The sequence below is a fragment of the Sander lucioperca genome, chromosome 7, assembly GCF_008315115.2.
Source record: "Sander lucioperca isolate FBNREF2018 chromosome 7, SLUC_FBN_1.2, whole genome shotgun sequence".
NCBI classification, from domain to species: Eukaryota; Metazoa; Chordata; class Actinopteri; order Perciformes; family Percidae; genus Sander; species Sander lucioperca.
Window position 1 is genome coordinate 18420440 of NC_050179.1, and position 23706 is coordinate 18444145.

A 23706-nucleotide genomic window follows, 5' to 3' on the forward strand; every position below is an offset into this window, starting at 1 on the left:
TTTTAATGTTTTTATGTATTCCATGTATGCTGCAGCCGGGTTAGGCAAATATGATTGAATCAAATACTGTTAATATCCACATCCTTCTGTTTCATACTCTCTCTCTCTCTCTCTCTCTCTCTCTCTCTCTCTCTCTCTCTCTCTCAGATAGATTAGGTCAATGTAAGCCATGTAGCATATTGAAAGAAACCTTTTGTCTCACTGCTGACCCCTGCTGTCGTGCAGACTAGACTAGAACAATAGAAATGTTTATTCCTGTAAACTTGAATAGAATTGACACTCACATGGTGTCAACCTCAAAACACATGAATTGGGAAATAACACCTTCATTTGGGAGACGTCTGACCAATAGCGAGAGTTTTCAGAGATTTGAGGAACTGCCCACGACTTCAAGGGAATATATTTGTGGAGCTGGGAGATGTTTGGGACTGTTAAATGTGACCAAGGGAGAAGCGTCTTTTCAGTCCGCTGCAGCGTTAAACTTGTTTTTGTCATGTCATTTTATTTTATTAAATCTTTTGTTAAAACTTCATTGGACCCTGTGGCCGGGTTGGATCAGTGGGTATAGCAGGCGCACATATACTGAGAGGTTTATGCCTAGAGGTCCAGGCTTCGAATCCGACCTGTTAAGGATTTCCTGCATGTCTTCCCTCTTTCTCACCTAACTGTCCTATCAAATAAAGGCGGAAAAGCCCCAAAAATAATCTTAAAAAATATATAAATAACTTCACTGGACCCAAGCGTCTATCCTTCCTCAGAAATTCAAGAAATACGCAACAAAATCAATGTTTTAAATGTATTTAGGGCCCACAGGTCTGCTCCGCTGAATGAAGGGTTTTCTTGGTAGGCCTCATCTACACTGACTCAGCCTACACCAAGTCTTCACAGGACTGAAGACTGCTAGAAACTTGTTGTCACCGCCCCCTCCTGCTGCTGCTACCTCCTCATCTCTTTCACTTTACACGTTTAAATAAACGTTTTGCTACGTTTGAGTCAGTAGGCTACACGAAGACAACCGAGATTGTTACAGCTGACTTCACATTAAATCCTTCACACAACTCAGTTGAAACAACATCAACAGCCAAAGGTGAGTTAAGACCTTTTTTATTTGTTTATCAATTCTCACTTTTTCAGCTACAAAATAGCCTAAACTTTACTTTTATGTTACATCCCCGTTTAAGTAGCTATTCAGGAGATGAGGGGGGAATAACAAAATAACCTAGGAAGAAGAAGACAACGGAGGTTTAAATTTTGAAGTAGCATAACAAAGTAAAGGATGTAGGTGATTGTAATTTGGCTCAACGGATAGGTAGACAGCGCTGTGGAGATCTGTCAGTGCCAATTTGAATGATACAGGGAGACTTCTGGCTGTTTTTTAATGTCCGCCTGAAAAAAAAAGAAAAACCTAACACATGATATACCTACATTTATGTTATACTGAAGATATTAGCTACTCTATAGCCTACATTTGAGAAAGAAAGAACAAAATAGCTGCCAAATTTGAAGAGCAGCTGGCCCGCTGCATCTGGACGCCACGTCATTTTAACGTCAGAAAAGATGTTATCATATTCTAAGGAGAGATGACACAAGCTGCAAAAGAAACAAAAGATAGTCGGGAGCACAGCAACACTAGGCCTACAATATAAAATATCTTTCCGCACCAGCACTCTCTTACAAAAGTTTCAAACTAAATTTCGGTCTTCTTCCGCGAGCAGGGGCTTTCCATAGAAATGAAACTTTAAAATGTATGAATTGTGGACGGATTTTTAAACCTTTAGTAATAATGTTTAACAGAAATAAACACTGAGTCTTAATTTATAAGGATCGATGAATAGGAAGGAAAATGTAGGCTACAACAGAATAAGATTCTGCAAAAAATATGCTTACATTTTAGCCTAAATTAATGACAAGATGTATGATTTGTTGTTAGTTTAACATCTTAATAACGATTTTTATGGCGTTCGTTTGCACTGTAATCTCGTCTGACATATTGCTGCTCATTTGCTGAATGATGGCGGAGCGTAACTACGGCATAAAAACCTGCTGAGATGGCACGATAGACGTTGCTTTACAAGCCTTAAGCAACCACACAGTTGACACATCAGTTATTCTGGCTGAATAGAGCATTTCCCAAAACCCTCGCTCTGACATATACAGTACACTCCCACAGACACACAGACACACACGCACGTATGTGCGCACACACAGCACTTTAATTCTTTCAAGTACCCGCACTCTAGCATATACGTCTGGCACGTACACTCATACTACGATGTGCAGTGGGCTACATGATCCACTAATAAATGTATGTATAGGCCTATATATATATATATATATATAAAAATAATCTTAAAAAAAATGCATAGGATCTGATGGTATTTTGGAAAGGGAGGAATGGTAATCTGTATGCAATATATATATATATATATATATATATATATATATATATATATATATATATATATTGCATACAGATTACCATTCCTCCCTTTATATATATGCAATATATATATATATATATATTGCATACAGATTACCATTCCTCCCTTTCCAAAATACCATCAGATCCTATGCATTTTTTTTTAAGATTATTTTTTGGGGCATTTTTAGGCCTTTATTGACAGGACAGCCGAAGAAATGAAAGGGGAGAGAGAGGGGGGAATGACATGCAGCAAAGGGCCGCAGATCGGAGTCGAACCCCGGCCTACGGCGCCGAGGAGCAAACCCCTACACATGGGCGCCCGCTCTACCAACTGAGCCATCCGGGCGCCCACAGATCCTATGTTTTTGTACTATCTATCCATTCATCCATCCAGTGTAATTGCTGAAGGAACAAAATACTTGACCTAACCTGAAAATAAAAGTATCACAAGTATTAGCCTATCAAATCAGTGTTTCAAATTGTAACAGAAAACTACCCTAATAAAAAAGGAGGCAGCGGTTAACTAAACAAAACAAAATAATTAACACACAACACTATAAGGTTTGTACAATCCAGTACACCAACTCTAGTATATATGCAGAAGCTGCAAAAACTTGCCCAAGGGACCATACATTCGACACTGGTTTGCCAGCCAATCCCTGACCAACAAGAAAAACAAAGGGGACAACAGACAGGAAGGGCGCACCCTGCCTTCACCTGTAACATTTACTTTTAAATAGCTATTAAATTGTCAAAGCTAACTATTTTGATAATTATTTTGAATGCTTTGTCAGACATAACATACATGACTGTTGGGTGTTTTAATTCATGTTCAAATGTCTATTTCTTTAAATTCTTGCAGATGGCTTATGGTGCAACCATTGTTTTCTTTGACCTGCAGACCACTGGATTAGGTAACACTAACTTTATGTCTGTTTGTCTCCTCATTAATACTTATCTTTCACAATGTCTTCAATTAGACTGAATAAAAGGCTACCTTTGATTTACCTTATTTGATAACAGTCCATGTTATCAGCTAATATTTCTACATAAACTGAACATACGGTACGAGATTAAAAATAACCAAATAAGGCTTTTCTGTAGCTTTCAACGCATGCAAATATATTATTGGACTCTAAACACAAACATTGCTTACCTAAGCCAAGTTGCACATATCCCAGTACACGTTCAACACATTCTCAAGTACAGTTTGCCTTATCTATGCTGTGTGTGTGTGTGTGTGTGTGTGTGTGTGTGTGCGCGTGTTTTTCTGTGTCTTGTCTGTGTGATGGAGTGTAATCTAACTCCTATAGCCTTGAGAGTCAGGAAGGAAGGCAGGCAGAATGGTTTCTTATCAGAGTAGGTGCCCGGGGTACCACTGTTTCAATTTACCCAGTGTGAGAGAGTGAACACCAAAGATGTTAACATAAAGACATTGCTGTTAACAATTTATTAACATTGTAATCTATGTAAAGGGCTAATACGCAACAAGTTGTACATTCCACGCCATATGTAATCAAATTGGAAAAAAATCTGTCCTTCATTTACTTACATGATGTGGTATTATTTTAGTACTCATATAGTATAGATATTTTTTAAATCAATAACTGCAGTAAAGGCCTCACATTTTTCAGTATGACCACTAGATAAGGGGGGCAAAAGATCAGACTAAAACATTGCAGACCCGAGTTAGGCAGTACCAACCAGATAATTGTTACCAATGGTCAGTGGTGACAGTGGTACAGGTAGCACTTACTCAAGTACTGTACTCAGGTATAAATTTCAGGTATTTGTACTTTAGTCTTTTCTTTTCATGCTACTTTCTACTTCTATTCCACTACATTTCAGAGATAAATATTGTACTTTTAACTCCAATCTGACAGCTTTAGTTACTAATTAGTTCCGAATTACACTTACATTTTTTTTTTTTTAAGATTATATATTTGATAGTGACAGTGGATAGACAGGAAAGGTGGGAGAGAGAGATGGGGGTATGACACGCAGTAAAGGGCCGCAGGTCGGACTCAAACCCGGGCCGCTGCACTTTAGGTACATTTTCCTGATGATACATACTTTTACTGAAGTAACATCTTCAATGCAGGACTTTTACTTGTAACAGAGTATTTTTACAGTGTGGTATTAGTACTTTTACTTAAGTAAAGGACCTGAATACTTCTTCCACCACTGCCAATGGTGTATGAAGAAGCTCTTTGCATGCTGTGATAGAAGTTTGTGGACAGCAGAGTGGATAAAGATGTCTTCAATAATAAAGATGAGAAGAACCAGACTGTTTGTTTTATTAGTTTCAAGCAGAGAGTGCGGTGTGAAAGAGTCATCAATATAATTGCTCACGAGCGGACAGCTGGTTTCACCACACTGTTTAGGGTGCAGTGAAAGAGCCCTCAAAGTACATGCAGAAAGTCAGTCTCCTTTATACACAGACAACAAAGAACACTTGAAGAGGAAACCAAACGGTCAACGGTCTCTGATACCTAGGAAACAGGAACACCTAAAGGGTAAAATGTATGAAGCCTTAAGAGCAGGAAACTCTCATTATCACAAAGAAAAAAGAGTTTCCCCTTTGCCCTTGACAACCTTTTCAATACATCAGCGTTCATATGTTTTCTTGTTACAAATAAGCATGATTATAAAATTTCCATTACAATGTGAGATTTTAAAGGAAATAGAAAAACACCAAACACAGAGTTCCTTTGACTATTGAAGAAGTGTATATTGATTGTTGAAAAGTTGTATTTGATGTGGAGGACTTGAAGATTTCTTGCTCAGAAAAAGGTTTTTCCACAGCAATGACTTATTTTTTAACCTTACTTCTGTTTTAAATATCAAGAAATAACATTTTTATTTTCTTAAGAATTTCTGCAGCTTGCATTGCTAGGCAACATCCATAGATATATACACGTAGATACTGCATTGGCTGCTGCTGTTTATTGGAGTGATACGTTGACACAGCTGCAATATTAGTACGGTAGAGCTGCGCCTCCCTCATGCATGTATGTCTATAGAGGCAGGAGATCTATCAACAATTGAAATCATAATTTCTGGATGACTTCTTAACCGATTTTGGTTACCAATATATAGATATGTTTATGTATGCACCTTTCACCTAGGCAAATTCCACATAAGTGTACTTATTGTGGCAATAAAACCTTTTTTTGATTCTGATAACATAACCCTTTCATACCAATATACCCTATCTTGTGTAGATAGTAAAAGTAAGCCTGAATATAATTTAAATTTCCTTTTTCTCGGTTCCTCCTTTAATCCATCCCTTTTCTTCTTTCAGACACTCCATGGTGTCACATCACCCAGTTGTCGGCCATCTGTAAAGACAACATATTTAACGTCTACACCCGTCCCAGCCGGCTCATCCATCCAGAAGCCATTCGCAGGACGGGCTTCACCGTCAATAATGGCCGCCTGTATCTGCGCAGAAGACGTGTTAGGACCAAACCTATTATTTATGCTCTCACCTTCTTCATCGACTATCTTAGCAAATTCCCCGGCCCCGTGCTGCTGGCTGCCCACAATGCAAAGAAGTTTGATGCACCCGTGCTCAGCAGATTGCTGCAAAAGTTCTCCCTCTGGCAGAGGTTCCAGCAGGTGGTGTCTGGGTTTGTGGATACCTTTATGCTAAGCAGGAAGCTCTATCCTTGTCATCTAAATCCGGGCATGAAGCATTCTCTGAAGTCTCTGGTCTACGAGTTCCTGGGAGAATCCTTCGATGCCTATAATGCATTGAAGAATGCCATGATGCTGCAGAAGCTGTTCAACTTTTGGCGTCCCTCCAGCTTTTATGTTGAGGAAGTTACCTTCTTCACTGAAGATTTTTTTTTAAAAAGCTACAAAAAAAACCAATATCCCATTTAAATATTAATCCCATCATGTAATCCCGGTTGGTTGGACAGACTGATATTTTGAACATTGAGAAGAAAATGACGGGTAGATTCAATTTCTTGTTTGAAATGATGTCTTTTCTATTTCCAACACGTAGAGTATCTTCACACATTTGTGTTCCTTTTCAGCATAACATGTATGGTTTACAATAAAGGTGACCTGTTAGGTTACATTTACTGTTTCTCACCCAAACACAGGTGTATCCTAAAAGAAAGATGTGAATTTCCTTCCTCAACATTTTCAAAGATGATTTTTGATATATATTTTTAAATCCAGTATTTTTAACATCCACAACTCACTAGCTTGCAGTCTTTTTTTAATTGACTTTTCTGGCAAATGGTATGCATTACCTTGCTGCTACCAACAGGAATGTGTGTCCATTGCCACATGCCACAGGGTACCTTTTTAATGCAGAATATTGTTGGTTCAGGCAGAGCACTGAAGTTACACTTTATTTGGCTTGATTAGCAGCAGCTGCCTCATTTGTGTATTGCAATGCTGTTTGGTTCCAGTGGACTAGTAACATCCAGTCATATTTATGTAGGTGTACAGCCATTTATTTATGCAGGTGTACAGCCATTTAAAATACACAAGAGTATGTGGACAGGGCTATGTACATACATTTGGTCATGTAAAGGTAGATATGCTTCATTCCATTTACCTCAGAAGTTGGAGGTCAGAACTGGAAATGAGGTCACACCAGGTTGACTGTTCCAGTAACAAGTTGTTAAAATATATTTCATGGGGTAGGGGGACTTTGCCAGGTTAGCCATTGTTAACAATACCTGTACCAATATCATGTTGGATTGAGATGTTGTGGTTCGCAAGTGGGTAATTTGTCTTCAGGGTGCGAGTTGACATTTCGGAATTTTCAGTTCAACTGGAACGCACCAAGGGATGGATCGATGTGGGGTTTTCCAGTTTTCCAGTTGAACTGGGAAGTGGAAATTTCTAAGTTCCCAGTCGGAAATGTCAACACCCCCTGAAGTCGGATTGCCCACTCGGAAAGTCGAGAGGACTTCACCAACCCGGACATCCCAATCAAACATGGCTGCATCAAAAGCTGTATGAATGTATTGTTTATTAGCAATTCTGTCTCATTTGTGTCTCATTTAGTCAGCGGTACGCAAAGTAATGTCCATCTTCTATCTGTAGACATATTGCTATTGGTGTTTGTACGTGCAAAATACAACTAAATTAGTTGTTATCAACTGGTATTGCTAACAAGAGCTGGTCTGGCTAGAGTCCCCTCTTGTTTTTCCGACTTGTACTGGAACTCAGGTGTTACGTTGTTGCCACTTTCGACTTCTGAGGTAAACGGAATGCAGCGATCGATAGATAGATAGATAGATAGATAGATAGATAGATAGATAGATAGATAGATAGATAGATGGATGCACAGATGTAAATGATAAAACTAATGATGGCTAATTTATCTTTATGCTTCAGTTATAAGGTGTTGGCCATCAACATTTTACTAGTGTCACCTGTGCTTTTCCTACTATGACAAGTCAAAATGTCTAACAACTGGTTTGTCAGTGTCAGGTATGGACAATCGTGTCAATTGCCATCAGCAGAAACAGCTGGGTGTAAATGCATCATTCAATATAGTAAATTTGAAACTCATACTGCAGACAATTATATGATGTTGCTATCTATTGTGACTCTAGTGTTGTGATGGTATTTTCTTTCAATCTAATGTGGTATCACTTTCATTTCTCTAAAAACTTTGGGTGCCTTCCTATACCCATAGCTGTACTACCATACTATTTAATATGTCCCAATTCAAAGTATGTCAAATGCAGTATGCCAAAAATACCAGGATGTCCTACTGCATGCCGTGACATTTTGCAGTATGCCCACAGATCCTATGTTTTTGTACTATCTATCCATTCATCCATCCAGTGTAATTGCTGAAGGAACAAAATACTTGACCTAACCTGAAAATAAAAGTATCACAAGTATTATCAAATCAGTGTTTCAAATTGTAACAGAAAACTACCCTAATAAAAAAGGAGGCAGCGGTTAACTAAACAAAACAAAATAATTAACACACAACACTATAAAGTTTGTGGACTAGTAACATCCAGTCATATTTATGTAGGTGTACAGCCATTTATTTATGCAGGTGTACAGCCATTTAAAATACACAAGAGTATGTGGACAGGGCTATGTACATACATTTGGTCATGTAAAGGTAGATATGCTTCATTCCATTTACCTCAGAAGAGGTCAGAACTGGGAATGAGGTCACACCAGGTTGACTGTTCCAGTAACAAGTCGTTAAAATATATTTTACATATTATACAGTATGCAGCCAGAATGCAGAGAGAGCACAGACGGATGAAAGCTTATTGGCAAAAACCTGCGATGGATATATGAGCAAGATGGTCAAAGTTTAAGGTGCAATGTTAAAATGAAGTATATCCAATTGTTGGCTATCCATAGTGCATGCAACAGTACTTTGTAAAGGCAGCTGCAGTACGTACTAAAAGGGTTCAATACATCTTTCACCAAAGCAAAAGGAGGCGAGCGACCTTCTGTTTTGTGCGGTGTCCTGCACCGTTGCCACGCGTCGGCCTTTTCGGCCACGGTCGGTCGTCGGCTGAAAAGGCAATCCATCTGATTGGCTGTTCCGCCTGGAAAGGTTAGTGAGGAAAGCAAACAAATAACTGTCAGAGCGACTGAAGACTGCTAGAAACTTTTTGTCACCGCCCCCTCCTGCTGCTGCTGCTTCCTCATCTCTTTCACTTTAATAACTAATAGAGATACAGACGAACGCGGCGCGCCTCCGTGAAACTCAGTGAAAACAACATCAAACTATCAAGGTGAGTTAAAACTTTTTTTAGTTTGTTTACAATTCTCACTTTGTCAGCTAGTTAAAAATAACTTGCTTTTATGTTACATCCCCGTTTAAGTACAGGGGATGAGGGAAAGAAGACATCGGGGGTTTAAAGTAGTCTATAAAAAAGTTTAAAATAAAAATATGTAGAGTAGCCCTAATTGTAGTTTGGCTCAAAAGATAGGCTACACAGCGCCAGTGCTTGCTCAGGCAACACACATGAAAAATTGGAATGATACAGCCTTTTTTAATAACATTTGGGTGAATGGGACAGCACATCTCGTCATTAATTTAGGCTAGTATATTGCACAATTTAATTCATAAACTGTTAATTCCACATTGGCTATATTTTGCTTTTCCTGTTCATAAGAGTCAGTGTCCATTCCTGTTAAACATGATGAAATCCGTTCACAATTCATACAGTTTTCTGTAGCCTATGTTTTCTGTTTCATAAAGCTTCTTTGCTATGGAAAGCCCCTTAATTTCCTAGCTGTGACGTCACAGCTAGGACATTAAGGGGTAAATTGACTTTCAGAGAAGCACCAACAGGAATGGTAGCCACTCTGCCGAAATTCAATTCGTAAAAGCTTCGGAAGACAGTGCGGTTTGTGGTGGAAGTATTTCGATGCAGCAGCTGTAGGTTTTGGAAAATAGGAAAGTGAAACAAAATAAAGACTAAAAGACTAAACCAAGTTAGGTTTTTGTATTTTATTAAATATATTTGCAAATATATGAGTAACACGATTTCACAAAAGGCACATCAGCTCAGTGTGAAAAAGTCTCTTCAAATGAGTGAACAGGTACACTGAGCTTATATACACAACAAGGAAATGGGAGTGATAACCACACATGTTCTGGTCTAAACATGACTTTGCATTTCTTACAGGCAACCTTAGACACAGAGGATAATCTAAATCACAAAAGACACAGAGGAGCCACTTCGTCTCTCCCCCCCTTGCCCCACTTTCACCCTGAGGTCACATACCCCGTACATCTCAAACGGCAAGGGACAACTGCTTCTGTACAGAGAGATAGTTTACTGTGACCTTGTACCTTTATCGGTTCAATCAAAGGCTGTATGCATTCAGCTCCAGACTTTCTGATTTCACTTTAGTACAGAGAAAATCAGAATCTATAGGCTATGTGGGAATGAGATAAACTCCCTTTCAGCATTGTGAGAAAAACACAAAAAGAAATTAAAGCTGCAAGCAGCGATGGACGGGCCCTCGCGCCTCTGCGCGCGTCAGGGTTACTAGCGGACGCGGCTCCTTGCGACCGTGCATTTACGCGGCACTCAGACGCCGCAAATCGTCACAAAAGGGATCTCCCTGCCGAGTTCAACGATACCTCACAAAAGACTCTACGTCATACAGTTCATTAGCTGTGAAAAGGGGCGTGGCTAAATTATAGGGGGTGGATCAAACCATCACCAATTAAAAAGGAAGTCTCTGCTGAGTTCATTGATACCTCACATAAGACTCTACCTTAAACGGGTCACCATTTATGAAAGGGGCGTGGCTAAGCACAGAGGGGCGGGCCAACCCATCACCAATGAATAAGGAAGTCTCTGCTGAGTTCAATGATACCTCACACAGGGGTCTACCTTAAATGGTTCAAATGTTATGAAAGGGGGCGTGGCCTGAGTAAGTGGGCGTGGTTAAAGTATAGGGGGCAACTCAGTATCACATGTAGACCACACATTATAAGTTTCATGTAAATAGGATGATGTTTGTCATATAAGGCGCATTTCCTGTTGCCAGCGGGGTCGCTATGACCAAAAGTCAATTTTGCCCTGTAGGTGTCGTCCGAAATTTCGGGCAGATACGACAACGTACACTCAAGTTATAACAATTTATTTGTTCATCGCTAAACACTCAAAATGGCCGCCACGCCACGCCCACACCTGACGAAAAGTTTTTCTTTTAATAACTTTTCATCTTTAAAGCAGCCATATTATGCTCATTTTCAGGTTCATAATTGTATTTTAAGGTTGTACCAGAATAGGTTTACATGGTTTAATTTTCAAAAAACACCATATTTTTGTTGTACTGCACCGCTCTCTCTCACTGCTGCAGATCCTCTTTTCACCTGGTCTCTGTTTTAGCTACAGAGTGAGACCTCTTTTCTTCTTCTTCTTCTGTACTATCTTTGGCATGCTAACGCTACGAGCTAATGGTTGCGGTTAGCCTGCTCGTTTCGGCTTGTGACGTAGAAAGTCGTGCCGATTTTGAACAGCTCACCCAGAGACTGAAGGCAGGACACATTCAGAAACTGTATCTCACTCTAAACAGCATGGGTGGATTTTTTTCAAAGTTTGTATGTGTGTGGAAGCACCAGAGACACAACATAACACCCCAAATCCCAGAAAAAGTGATTTTTTCATAATATGGGCACTTTAAGGTGTTGAGATATTACAGACCAAGTTTGAAGTCCATCGGATGAAATCTCTAGGAGGAGTTTGTTAAAGTATAGCACCTTGACTTTTAGGCCTACTTCCTGTTGCCACTAGGGGGCGCTATGACTCTACGTAAATATCGGCCTTTATTTGTCCTCAGGGTTGGACTCTTATGAATCCTGAAAAGTTTCGAGCCAGTCGGACAATGTACACTCGAGTTACACCCACTTCCTGTTTCGGCGGCGAAACGCACAAAATGGCAGCCCCGCCACGCCCTATGATGAAAAGTTTTTCTTTTAACAAGATGGCACAGACCGAATTTGAAGTTGATCAGATGAAATCTCTAGGAGGAGTTCGTTAATGTGGAAATGGCTAAAATTGCACTAATTTCGATCTTTGAAATCAAAATGGCGGACTTCCTGTTGGGTTTAGGGTATGGCTCTAATGATTTTTTGTACATCTTGACATGTTACATATGTGTACCAAGTTTTGTGAGTCTACGTTAAACGCACTGCAGGGGCTCAATTTTTGTAACTTTCTAGGGTGCGCTAGCGAGCCATTTTTGCGCGGTTATTCCCGAAACCCTTAAAATACGTAAATGTTCACCAGGCTTGATGCGCCCACCAAATTTGGTGAGTTTTTGAATATGTTAAGCCCCTCAAAAAGCCAATTTACTTGCAGAAAATAATAATAATTCCTTCAGTTTCAATAGGGCCTTCGCCGCTGTCGGCGCTCGGGCCCTAATTATACGAATAATATAAAGAATCATGCTTAAATGTAATTTTTGCCATTACAGGTTGCAGAAAGATATTGTAGTATTTTAGTGTTGCTGTGCTCTTGTCTTAAGTTTCTTTTGTAGTGTGTGCATTCAACTACCATTAAAGGTCCAATATGTAATACTGCCAGCTAGTGTTTAAAATAGTTACTGCAGTAAAAATTCAAAATACTGGAGAGAGTCGTCTCACCCGCCCCCTCCTGCCCAACTCGAAGTTCACGTTGGTTGCCAGGCTGAGACCGCAGCATCCAACAGTGTTAGACAGCGGAGTAGCTAACGTTAGATGCTGGCTATATTGACAGTCATAAAAGCCCATGCTCATGCGGACCCCGGTACCCGACTGACAGGCACACTTTTTCGGCTTAGAATTACAGTAGGAACCGCTAAAAACCCGACAACCTTGTCGTCCTCTCCACATGCCAGGATAGGAACTACTAAAAATACCACTACCATGCCGTCCTATTCCACCCGACTGAACACACTTCATTAGCGTAGAATTGTGGCAACAATTGCTAAACACACAGCAAACTCACGATCCTCTCTTCCCGATTCACAGCCTCCCTCTCTTGGCTTAAAATAACTCACCATTGTACATGTTGTAAACAGCCATGGATTGCTTGCCTGGCCCTCCGATAACGTTAGCAGTTAGCAGGGTTAGCATGGCGTCGTTAGCCAGGACCAGTCGGGATCACTTTACTGGCTGTGTCTCAATTGTTTTTGCGAGTAACCAACTCGGGTACTCTAGCTATATAATTCAATGTGAGTACACAAATGTTTAAATTACATAAAATGCCCGTCCCTTGTAGCTGTGATAAATTAGCCCGAAGCTAATGCTTACCTGTTCAGGAGTATATTAGCCAACTCGTCGTCCTTTTGGGCTCTAAGCTGTCTCCATCTTTCAAATACATCTCCAATATTTCACCGGGGTTTGTTACGTCTCTGGTCACGCAACTGCTGTCATGTAGAATTTATCTCCATTGATCTCGTTCGTTTGAGTGCTGCTTTCATGGCTGTACTAACGTTACAGCTGTAGCGCGCTGGGTTTACATGTTTACAGGTATATCTGGCAACCCGTCCTGGCTGTCAAACTGGGCAGTTGATAACAACACACAGGCCAAAACACAAACAGAAATTCCGTCACGGAACGGAAATTTCAAAAGGAGAAAATACTGGCGTTAGCAATGATGTCAGAAAAGATAGTATTTCAACTTAGCATGTTTCCTTAATATCTGAAAACATATTGGGGTCATTTTTGGATGTATTACAGTAAATATATTACATATTGGACCTTTAACTAATGCCGATATTTGTTGTTAGTTTTATGTCATCATAACTTTTTTTTATTGTGGTTTGCACTGTAATCTCATCTGGCATTGCTTCTTGTTGAAAAAAAAAAAAAATTCCCAATTAAAGTCAAATCCTCTTCTACTTCAAAATCTATCTCCTTCTTCATACTTTCACCTACAGACACCAATCAAACCATTCACAAAAACTTCAGGTAAAGGCTCTATCTCAGAAGTTTGATATCTTTAACAGTTTTTGTGAAAATTAAGTTTAAGTTTAGTGTTCCTTTCAGGAAGTTTATAATGGGTGTGTATTGCGTGGTGGGTGATCGCTAGAGCACAGAGCCTTAAAAAAATCATCTTAGTCAAAAAAAAAAAAAAAAAAAAAATCATCTTAGTCCCTTCTCTATGACTTGCTCTCACGCCCACAACATTTCCTTGTCATACAACATATATACATTGAAACGTAGGTATGCTTGTCTACTTTCAGCCAATGTGCTGATTTAAGCAATAGGACTTAGACATTTTGCTGGGTGAGCTTCCAAATGACAACAGTTCAAAATCTTCCTCCATTCGCTGCCCATGTTAAAGATGCTCTAAGCGATGTTGGGTGACGTTACTTCTTGTTGACGTTCAAAGTATTTTCAAACAAAAAAAGGCTAGCTCGCCCCTCCCTCATCCTCATCCTGTCCCCTCTCTCCCTCGCTTCCGTGCTTCCGCGCACTAACCCCCCCACCCCCAAAACCTTCTTGTCTGTTATTGGTTGGAACACTGTTTGTTATGCTTTGTGGTGCAGGTTGGCACAGATTGTTTTTGTTGCCGTTTGTGGAGCCTGGGCTGTCTACAGAGACCGCGTCTTTTTACAGTGTGTTGAGGGGACAGGCAGCTCGCGGATAGTTAGGAGATGTTTGCTGTATGTGACAAAAATGTTGTAGCCTAAAAAACGCGTGCCATCGCTTAGAGCACCTTTAATCATCCTTGATATTTCCACGCAAAGGCACAGCAAACCACTTTTTTTAATCACTGATGTGCCCACATTTTTTATTTTTCCACAACATTAAGTACAACACACTTCCTCTGGAAGGAAGTAAAGGTTTCTATATTCCGGTACACCAACTCTAGTATTTATGCAGAAGCTGCTAAACTTGCACAAGGCACCATCAATTCTCCAGTCCTTTTAGCCTGCACGTTCCTCATGATGTGTGAAATAAACACACCAGTGTGCCGGCCATTTCCTGATAGACGAGAAAACACGGGGCAACAGACAAGAAGGGCGCACCCTACCTTCACCATACACATTACATCCATGACATTCACCTGTAACATTTCATTTTATATAGCTATTCAATTTGAAAGCTTACTGTTTTTATTATTATTTTGAATTCATTGTCAGACTTATCAGACATAACTGAGGGGTGTACTAGTTCATGTTCAAATCAATTTCTTTAAATTCTTGCAGATGGCTAATTACGAAACCATCGTTTTCTTTGACCTGGAGACCACTGGATTAGGTAACACTAACTTTATGTCTGTTTGTCTTATTAATACTTTGAAGTCACGCTACTCACTGTACTGAATTCTGTGTCATACTAATAATTTAATGTTCCACCATTGTGTAGAAAGCATGACTAAAAACACTGTCCTTTATTTGTATCTTCAATTAAATGTAAAATATGTAACTTTCTGCCGCTAGGGGTGTCTCAACCAAAACAATGGATTGTAAACACAGACTTTAGATGACGTTGGGAAGTTTCTTGGAATTATGGGAGTTGTAGTTTTTATTGTTAAACACCATCGCTGGTTAGAATACATCTGTTCACGGACGAGTTTACCCATTCAAGGTTGGTTATTCATGTTACGTTTAGTAACGTCTATTCATGAAATTCTAATAAAATAGCTGCAGTTTCCCCAACATAATAACGTTTTTCTTGATTCGATTTTCATTGGTAGCTGACCAGTTAGCTAGTGAGCCAGCAAGCTAACATTAGCCAGCAGCTAAAACAAAATATTTCACATGTCAATGTCATCTTTTGGATGGTTTCAACACCGGGCGGACGGGGTTTGTTGTAACGCTAGCTAGCTAATCAACGAGGCTGAGAGACGGGTATTGCTGGGGTAATCTCCAGGACAGCGAGGATGTTAGATGCCCGGTGGAATGATCTCCCCCTTCAATTTTCTGTAATCTTAACTTTTTGATATGGTGCTTATCCCACCTTTTGTCAGGTTAATTTAGCGAACCGTAAAGACAGCTAAACGCGAAAGGGGGGAGAAATTCGGCAGGGAGGAGATTTTCGGCACGGACAGCAGTAGCGCTAACGGAGACGTAGCTAATGGATGGCCGCTGTTGTGACTCGGGTGCTGGGTCTGATCTGTTTCCCGACACTTCATTAAACTGCCGTTAGCGTCGTAAGCATCAGGCACTAGAATTAAGTGCTGGCCGGGTGGATTGCTGTAATTAAATTGGCTGGCTGCTAGTTGACTGGGGGGTAACGGTAACTAGCTAGCTATATGTCCCGGGGCTGGTGTCAGCTGTCATCCCGACTGAGTCTCTCCGCGGCGGGGGGAGTGAGGCAGACAGACCGGGGTGTGCTAGCTGGCTAAATTAGCATTAGATTAATCGTCTATCTATACAGCTTACGTTAACGTTACTAGTGAACTTATTCATGGGTTAGCCCAGTGCTGTTAACTGTGGTCAAAACAATCATACTAAAAATAACTTTATGAGGGTGTTGAACGATGTTGTAACATTATAATGTTATCCACCAAGCTTTAGCATTAACGTTAGCTACTTCTCAACCAGCACATTGTAGTAACATTAAGCTGGATCGATATTGAAATGAATCAATAAATAAGGTCTCTGTTGTATTACTGTGTTAAAAAGTGGCATGTAATTAATCACAAAATGATGCTGTGTGGCAAAAAAAGCAGTATTACGGTTACAAGTATTTCTTTCTGTGACACTGTATGATTTACAATTACTCCTGAACGTATTATCTTGGTGCCAGTGTTTTGACGGAAGTTACGAGTAACCAGAGGGTTAAAGGTTATATGACGACACTGACAGGCGACTAAAGGAAATGACCCGTGTCTGAAAACAAATAACAAATTTCTCTGGGTTTGAAATTTGATGGAAACATTTGGGATAGTGTAAATACACCACTCAAAAAAATATATAACATAGGTATGGTCGTTTTTAGACATTTTAATGCAGAAATGTTACATATTGTACCTTTAACCCATCATTTTGCGTGGAGTCTAAGGCATGGATAGCCGAACCGAGCCCGACCGAGCCCGACGGGTCCTGACGGGTCCTGACGGGTCCTGACGGTACCCGAACATTTTAACAGCTTATTAACGTGCACTTGTTGCCCCGTGTGCGCTGATGCGCTCATCTGTTGACATTTCCGAACGCCTTCCTACAGTTGCTTAATAAACTGTGAGCTTTCCACACAAACAAACGTACATGTGTCATTAGTATGAGAAAAAAATGGTGGGAGGCTTTTAAGGCCTATATACGAGGGCAAATGATCAGTTATACAAGCAGCATCTCTAATAAACATTGTCTAAAACTGATAGATAAAAATATATATAGTTAGAAAAAAATATCAAAGACCTTGAGATGGAAATTAGCCTTAATGACACAAAAGAGACTAGACAAAAACTGGTAATTCTAAGGGCACAGTATAATGAATTATCCACAGATAAAGCATTATATAGCATAATGAAACTGAAACAGACATTCTACGACCAAGGAGAGAAGGCAGGGAAACTTTTGGCCTGGCGTTTAAAATCAATGCAGAATGAAAGATCAATCTTAGAAATTGAGTCAAAGGAAGGGATAACAATTACTAATCCACAAGAAATTAATAGTTCTTTCCAGTCATTCTATTCTAAATTGTATACGTCTGAAAATCCAGCCACATCTTACGCACTCCACAACTTCCTAGGTCAGATAGAAATGCCGGTCCTATCCGAGAACGCCAAAAAGGAGCTCAACTCCCCAATTGTAGTGTCTGAACTGTCAGAGGCCATAAACAGTATGAAGGGAGGGAAAGCACCAGGCCCTGACGGTATTCCTATCGAAATATATAAAAAATTTAAGGACATGCTGTTGGTTCCTTTGCTGAACATGTATGAAGAATCACTTGTAAAGGGTGAACTGCCATCATCATTACGGAACGCACTTATAACCTTAATATTAAAACCAGGAAAGCCCTCCACAAAGTGTGACTCCTATCGTTCCATTTCTTTAATCAACAATGATGCAAAAATAATAGCAAAAGTTCTTGCTACAAGGTTAGAAAAACACTTGCCAACTATTGTTGCTCTGGATCAAAACGGTTTTATTAAAGAAAGGCAGGGCTCTCACAATATCCGTAGGCTGATGAATATTATATATGCCAAGAAAGAAACACCTGATATGGCTGTGATAGGGCTTGATGCGGAAAAAGCCTTCGATAGGGTCGAGCATGAATACCTATGGGAAGTGCTTAACCGTTTTGGAATAGGCAGCTACTTCCTTAGTTGGATTAAAATCTTATATTACGATTCAAGGGTTTCAGTAATGACCAACTATAGGGTTTCAGATCAGTTCTCTCTTTCCAGAGGTACAAGACAGGGATGTCCTCTGTCCCCTCTTCTTTTCGTACTGGCCATTGAACCTTTAGCAATCACGATTAGAAGCAACAGTGGGATAACTGGTATCAAAATTAATAATATTGAAAATAAAATAGGATTATTTGCCGATGACATAGTTCTATTTCTGACAGACTTGAAACAATCTATACCTACTCTGTTAAATTTAATAGGAATGTATGGCAGCTTCTCAGGTTATAAGGTTAATGCTTCTAAGTCTACAATCCTTTTTCTGAAAAGAACTGAGAGATTGTGTCCTCCACTATGTACACCTTTTAGGAATATTGTGGATAGCTTTACATACCTCGGTGTTAAAATCACACCTACAATAGAATCCATGGTACCTACTAATTATAATCCTGTGGTCGAGTCAGTAGTAGAATCTTTTAACAGATGGAAATCTTTACCACTCTCTATGATTGGACGTATTAATGTCCTGAAGATGAATATTCTCCCTAGGTTCCTGTATCTTTTTCAATCGATTCCACTAGCTCCCCCTCTTAATTTCTTTGTTAAAATGAAACAACTTTTCCGTAATTACATTTGGAACAGTAGACGCTCAAGACTGCGTATGATCCTGTTGTACTTAACAGAGGTGGGTTAAAGCTCCCTTTCCTCCAGGGATACTATTGGGCGGCCCAACTAAGAGCAGCCTCATGTTGGTTTGAACACCAGTCACCGCTACACTGGATAAGGATGGAGGAAATCACAACTTCTAAAATCCCCTTATACCTCTACCTTTATTCAGCAAAGTTATCCACTCTGAAAAAACACACTGCAAACCCCTTTGTTAAAAACACACTGATAGTATGGCATTAGGTGTTAAGTTATCTTGGGGAAAATGCTCCTTCATCCCAATTCTCACCTATCTGGGGGAACAGAAGCTTCACACCAGGTACTAATGACCTTGGTTTTAAGCTATGGGCAGACAGAGGTATCAGTAAAATCTCAGATCTGTATGAGAATGATACTCTTTTAAATTTTAATGAGATTAAGCAAAAGTTTAGTATTGATTCTAAACATTTTTTCAAGTATCTTCAGATAAGGAGCTTCTTAACAAAGACACAGAACTCTGTAAATATTCCCTGTCTAAATTCTTTAGAAAAGACAGTTCTGAACCATAATGGATCAGCTGGACTAATCACAAAATCAGATCATCATAGCTGCATCAGAGAATCCTCAGAGGATAAAAGATTAGCATGGTGTTCAGATCTTACGGAAGGAATCACTGTAGAAGAATGGCAGGATATATGTTTTCAGGGCCAAATACAAACAATAAATACAAGGTTCAAACTCCTCCAGTATAAATGGGTGATGAGAACATACATTACCCCAAAGTTGCTACATCGCATCCACCCTAATACACCGGACACTTGTGTCAAGTGCGGTATACAGAAGGGTAGTTTGTTCCACTGCCTCTGGGAATGCACCCTCATTCAAGAATTTTGGAAAGAGATAATTGCAATTGTATCTATATTTATTAATGAACAACTTCCATTGTGTCCCAAACTTTGCATTTTTGGATGTTTCCCAGCTAGCTGTACACTAAACAATAGCAGGAAGCAGATGGTTTTATTTTGTCTTCTTGAAGCTAAACATAAAATTGCCCTGTCATGGAAATCGGTTCACAGACCAAGCAAGCAAAGCTGGATTGAAGGGCTACTGCAATACCTTGCCCTAGAGAAGCTTACATATGTTGTTAAAGGGAAATATAACACCTTTGTTAAGATTTGGGGTTCATTTATGCAATTTCTGGAGAGGGGGGATTTCATTGCGGCTTTGTAGTCTACTGTCTCTAAACATTTATTTATTTATTTTTTATGTCCATCTGTGCATGTACACGTTTGTCACTCCTTAGAATTATTATTATTATTTTTTTTTTTTTTTTTTTTCTTTTCCTTAAACACCATGATGGGAGTCAGGGTGTTACCATAACACTAACTAATACCACTAACATCTCTACATTTAGAATATCCGCAAATGCCTATTTGTACTTATTGATGTGCCTTGTTCTGCTCTGTTTTGTGTCTTTGTATTCTAATTGAAAAATCAATAAAAACATTTGTCAAAAAAAAAAGTATTGGATCGGGACTTGATCCAATACTATCAGGATCGGAGTATCGGCAGATATTCATGATTTAAAAAATCGGGGCCAAAAAAACAAATCGAGACATTCCTAAATACAAGTCAACCACAAAGTACAGGTTCATGTTATGCCACCCCAACTCTGAAGTTCCTACAGTAGTACAGATCGCTCTATCTAAGGTGCGTGCGTATGTTTCTCCTCTGTGTCTTCTCTTTGTGTGTATGGAGTGTAATCTAACTCCTATGGCCTTGATAGTCAGGAAGGACAGCAGGCAGGATGGTTTCTTGTCAGAGCAGCTGCTTTTTCTCTAGTCATCTTTGAGACACAGAGTTGAACACTTTGTCTGAGACAGCTCGTGACTTACTGCTGTCATATTGGCCACTGACTTGTTGGGGTACCTCCTTCTCAATTTACCCAGCATGAGAGAGTACAGTGCAGTACAGTTGTACATGTGGGTGGCAGTAGCTCAGTCCATAAGGAGTTGGGTTGGGAACCGGAAGGCCGCTGGTTCAAGTCAAGAGTGTGGACTGGTAGCTGGAGAGATGCCAGTTCACCTCCCAAGATGCTCTTGTGTAAGGAACTAAATACATGTAAAATATAAATTGTAATTTCTCCATTGGGGCACCGAACCCCAACCGCTCAAGGAAGCTGTTAAGCAGTCGCTGCCGACTCACAATCTCTCCATTAGTGCATGTATAGGATCTGAACACGTGTGTGTGTATTTCAGGCCTGTGTGAAGTGGGTAATAACAACAGAGTGTACATTGTAATAAATTAAATCAATAAAGAGTATACATTATAAGAAATTAAATAATAAATTCCATGCCACTTGTAATTAAATTAAAAGAAATTCAATCCTTCATTTTCTTACATGATGTGGTATTCTTTTTCTGTCCTAATAATAATCAGCAAGTGTTGTAAAATATGTTTAAAATCAATAACTGCAGTTAAGGCCTTGAGCCACATGTTTTTTTTATTACGACTGATAGGAAATTCCAGAGATAAGGGTGGCAAAAGATCAGACTACAACATTGAAGACCAGAGTTGGGGAGTAATAGACAGATTATCTGTAACCAATGGTGTATGAAAAAGCTCTTTGCATGAGAGATTTTGAAGGACATGGAAAAATACCAAACAGAGTTTCTTTGACTATTGAAGAAGTCTATATTGATTAAATAGAGATTTAAGTGTTGTGGAGGACTTGCAGACTTCTGGCCTAGCTGTAGGTTTTTCTACAACAATGACTTATTTTTGAATTTTGCTTTTCTGTTTGAAATATCAAGAAATAAAGTTTACGTTCCTCAGAATTCCTGCAGCTATAGCGTTGCTAGGCAACGTCCATAGCAGTGTTTCCCCCGTAGATATTGATAACAGATATTGTTTTATATCTATGGTTTCCCCTACCAAGAAAGAATGACAAAATTATATAATTATGCTATATATTCCACACACAAAAAACGGATGCGCCAGATAAAGCTGTTTTCACACATATAGACAATTTGCTTCTCGTTCCTCGCCTTAAAGGGCCGTCCACACCAAGAATGATAACTGTAACGGTGTGAGCGTCCACACTGCTGAGTGATAATGTTCTGCAAACAGCGACGTCAAGCACGCACTGCACGCTCCAGCTGATAATAATACATACAGCCAGTGGCGTAGGCAGAAATATTATTTTGGGCGGGTCAGTACAAAAGTGAGTGGGCCATTTTCATCAAGGTGTAGAAGTAGCAAAAAGGACAGACTGAAAAAAACACCAACATTTATACTGCATTACAACGGCAATAGCAGTACTGTCTACAACATGCTCAACCAACAAAGCTCAGTCTAAAAAGTTTGTACACAACAATATAGACAAAAACCTGTCGATTTTAACCTATTGAGGCTAAAATGTATTTGCACCGGCAGAACCAGCAACATTGGCTCTGCACAGCACTGTTATACAATTAACCATTTTATTGTACAAAGTGACAACTAAACATGAACCCAAACAGCAGAGAAGGCATTTACATACTGCATGACATAGAAAAGAAAGTAAAGTATGAAAATCAAAGAATGAAAACTTCCAGCCAAGCATTGTTTGAATTATGAAAGAAATAATGAAAGTGGACAGCAAAGCACCAATCAAGGACATAACCGGTTTTATAATTTTAACTATTGTATCCCACATTTGGGTTCCTCCTTTAATCCATCCCTTTTCTACTTTCAGACACTGAATTGTGTCACATCACCCAGCTGTCGGCCGTCTGTGAAGATGACGAATTTAACGTCTACACCCTCCCCCGCCGGTCCATCACTGAGGGCGCCAGTCAACTGACGGGCTTCACCGTCAAGAAAGGCCAGTTGTATCTCCATGAAAGCCATGTTAGGACGGTCTCTCTTTTTAGTGCTCTCAAGTCTTTCATCAAATTCCTGAGCTACTTCCGCGGCCCTGTGCTGCTGGCGGCCCACAATGCAATGGAGTTTGATGCACTCGTGCTTACCAGATTGATGCGAAAAAGGTTCTTCCTCTGGAACAGGTTCCAGCAGGTGGTGTCTGGGTTTGTGGATACCTTTATACTAAGCAAGAACGTCTATCCTCGTCATCTATATCCGGGCATCAAGTATTCTCAGAAGTCTCTGGTCAATGACTTCCTGAGAAAATCTTACGATGCCCATGATGCATTGGAGGACGCCAAGATGCTGGAGGAACTTTTCAACTTTTGGGATCCCAACAACTGGGACGTTGCGGACGTTACCTTCCCCATCGAAGAATTTTAAAAAAGCTACAGAAAACAACACAATCAGGCCACAGCTAAATCATGTAATTCCAGTTGGTTGGTTGGACAGACTGATATTGTGAACTTTAAAAAGAAAATGACAGGTAGATTACATTTCTTGTTCGAAAGTAGTTTGAATTTCTTTTCCAGTTCCAACACATAGAGTATCTTCACACATTTATGATCCTTTTCAGTATAAGATGCACAGTTAAAGGTGCCCTGTTATGTTACATTTACTGTTTCTCACTCAAACACAAAAGCCGCTTTCCGACCAAGTAGTTACAGGAACATAGTTATAGGAAAAGTCCACTTCTAAACAGTTCTACTAACTACTCTCCCCCAAAACTGTTTTATCCAATTGCATTTTCACTGGCGAAGTGGCCATAGGGACTGGTAAGAGGGGTAAGGGAGTGATGCAAGCACGGCAACGGTCTTTATAGCGTTAAAATCAGAAAGCAAATACACCAAAAAATGTATGAACTAAATACTAAATCTAATGTATATAGCATATTTGTCATAATTTAAACAAGTCTCCCGAAGAGAAACAGGTATCTCTCTCTCCCCCGCCTCTGCCTGCTGCTATGTGGACGTTTGTGTG

General features: G+C 39.8%; 1 protein-coding gene across 4 annotated transcripts in view; it reads left to right on the forward strand.

Moving 5' to 3' along the window:
- Positions 1-23706, forward strand: part of LOC116060313 (DNA polymerase III PolC-type-like) — a 44322-nt gene that overhangs the window by 13351 nt on the left and 7265 nt on the right. Inside the window, exons 1-4 of one of the 4 annotated variants that reach the window (XR_004897883.1) lie at positions 965-1087; positions 3285-3336; positions 5727-6837; positions 6882-7995. Coding sequence is in view for 3 of the 4 variants with exons in the window: in XM_031313822.2 (XP_031169682.1) it covers positions 3285-3336; positions 5727-6310 (636 nt within the window). In the remaining variant the exon portion in view is untranslated. Of the gene's footprint in view, positions 1-964; positions 1088-3284; positions 3337-5726; positions 7996-9133; positions 9165-15089; positions 15144-22558; positions 23130-23706 lie in introns of those variants that run through there. The other 3 variants (XM_031313823.2, XM_031313822.2, XM_031313824.2) reach the window with 3 other exon arrangements.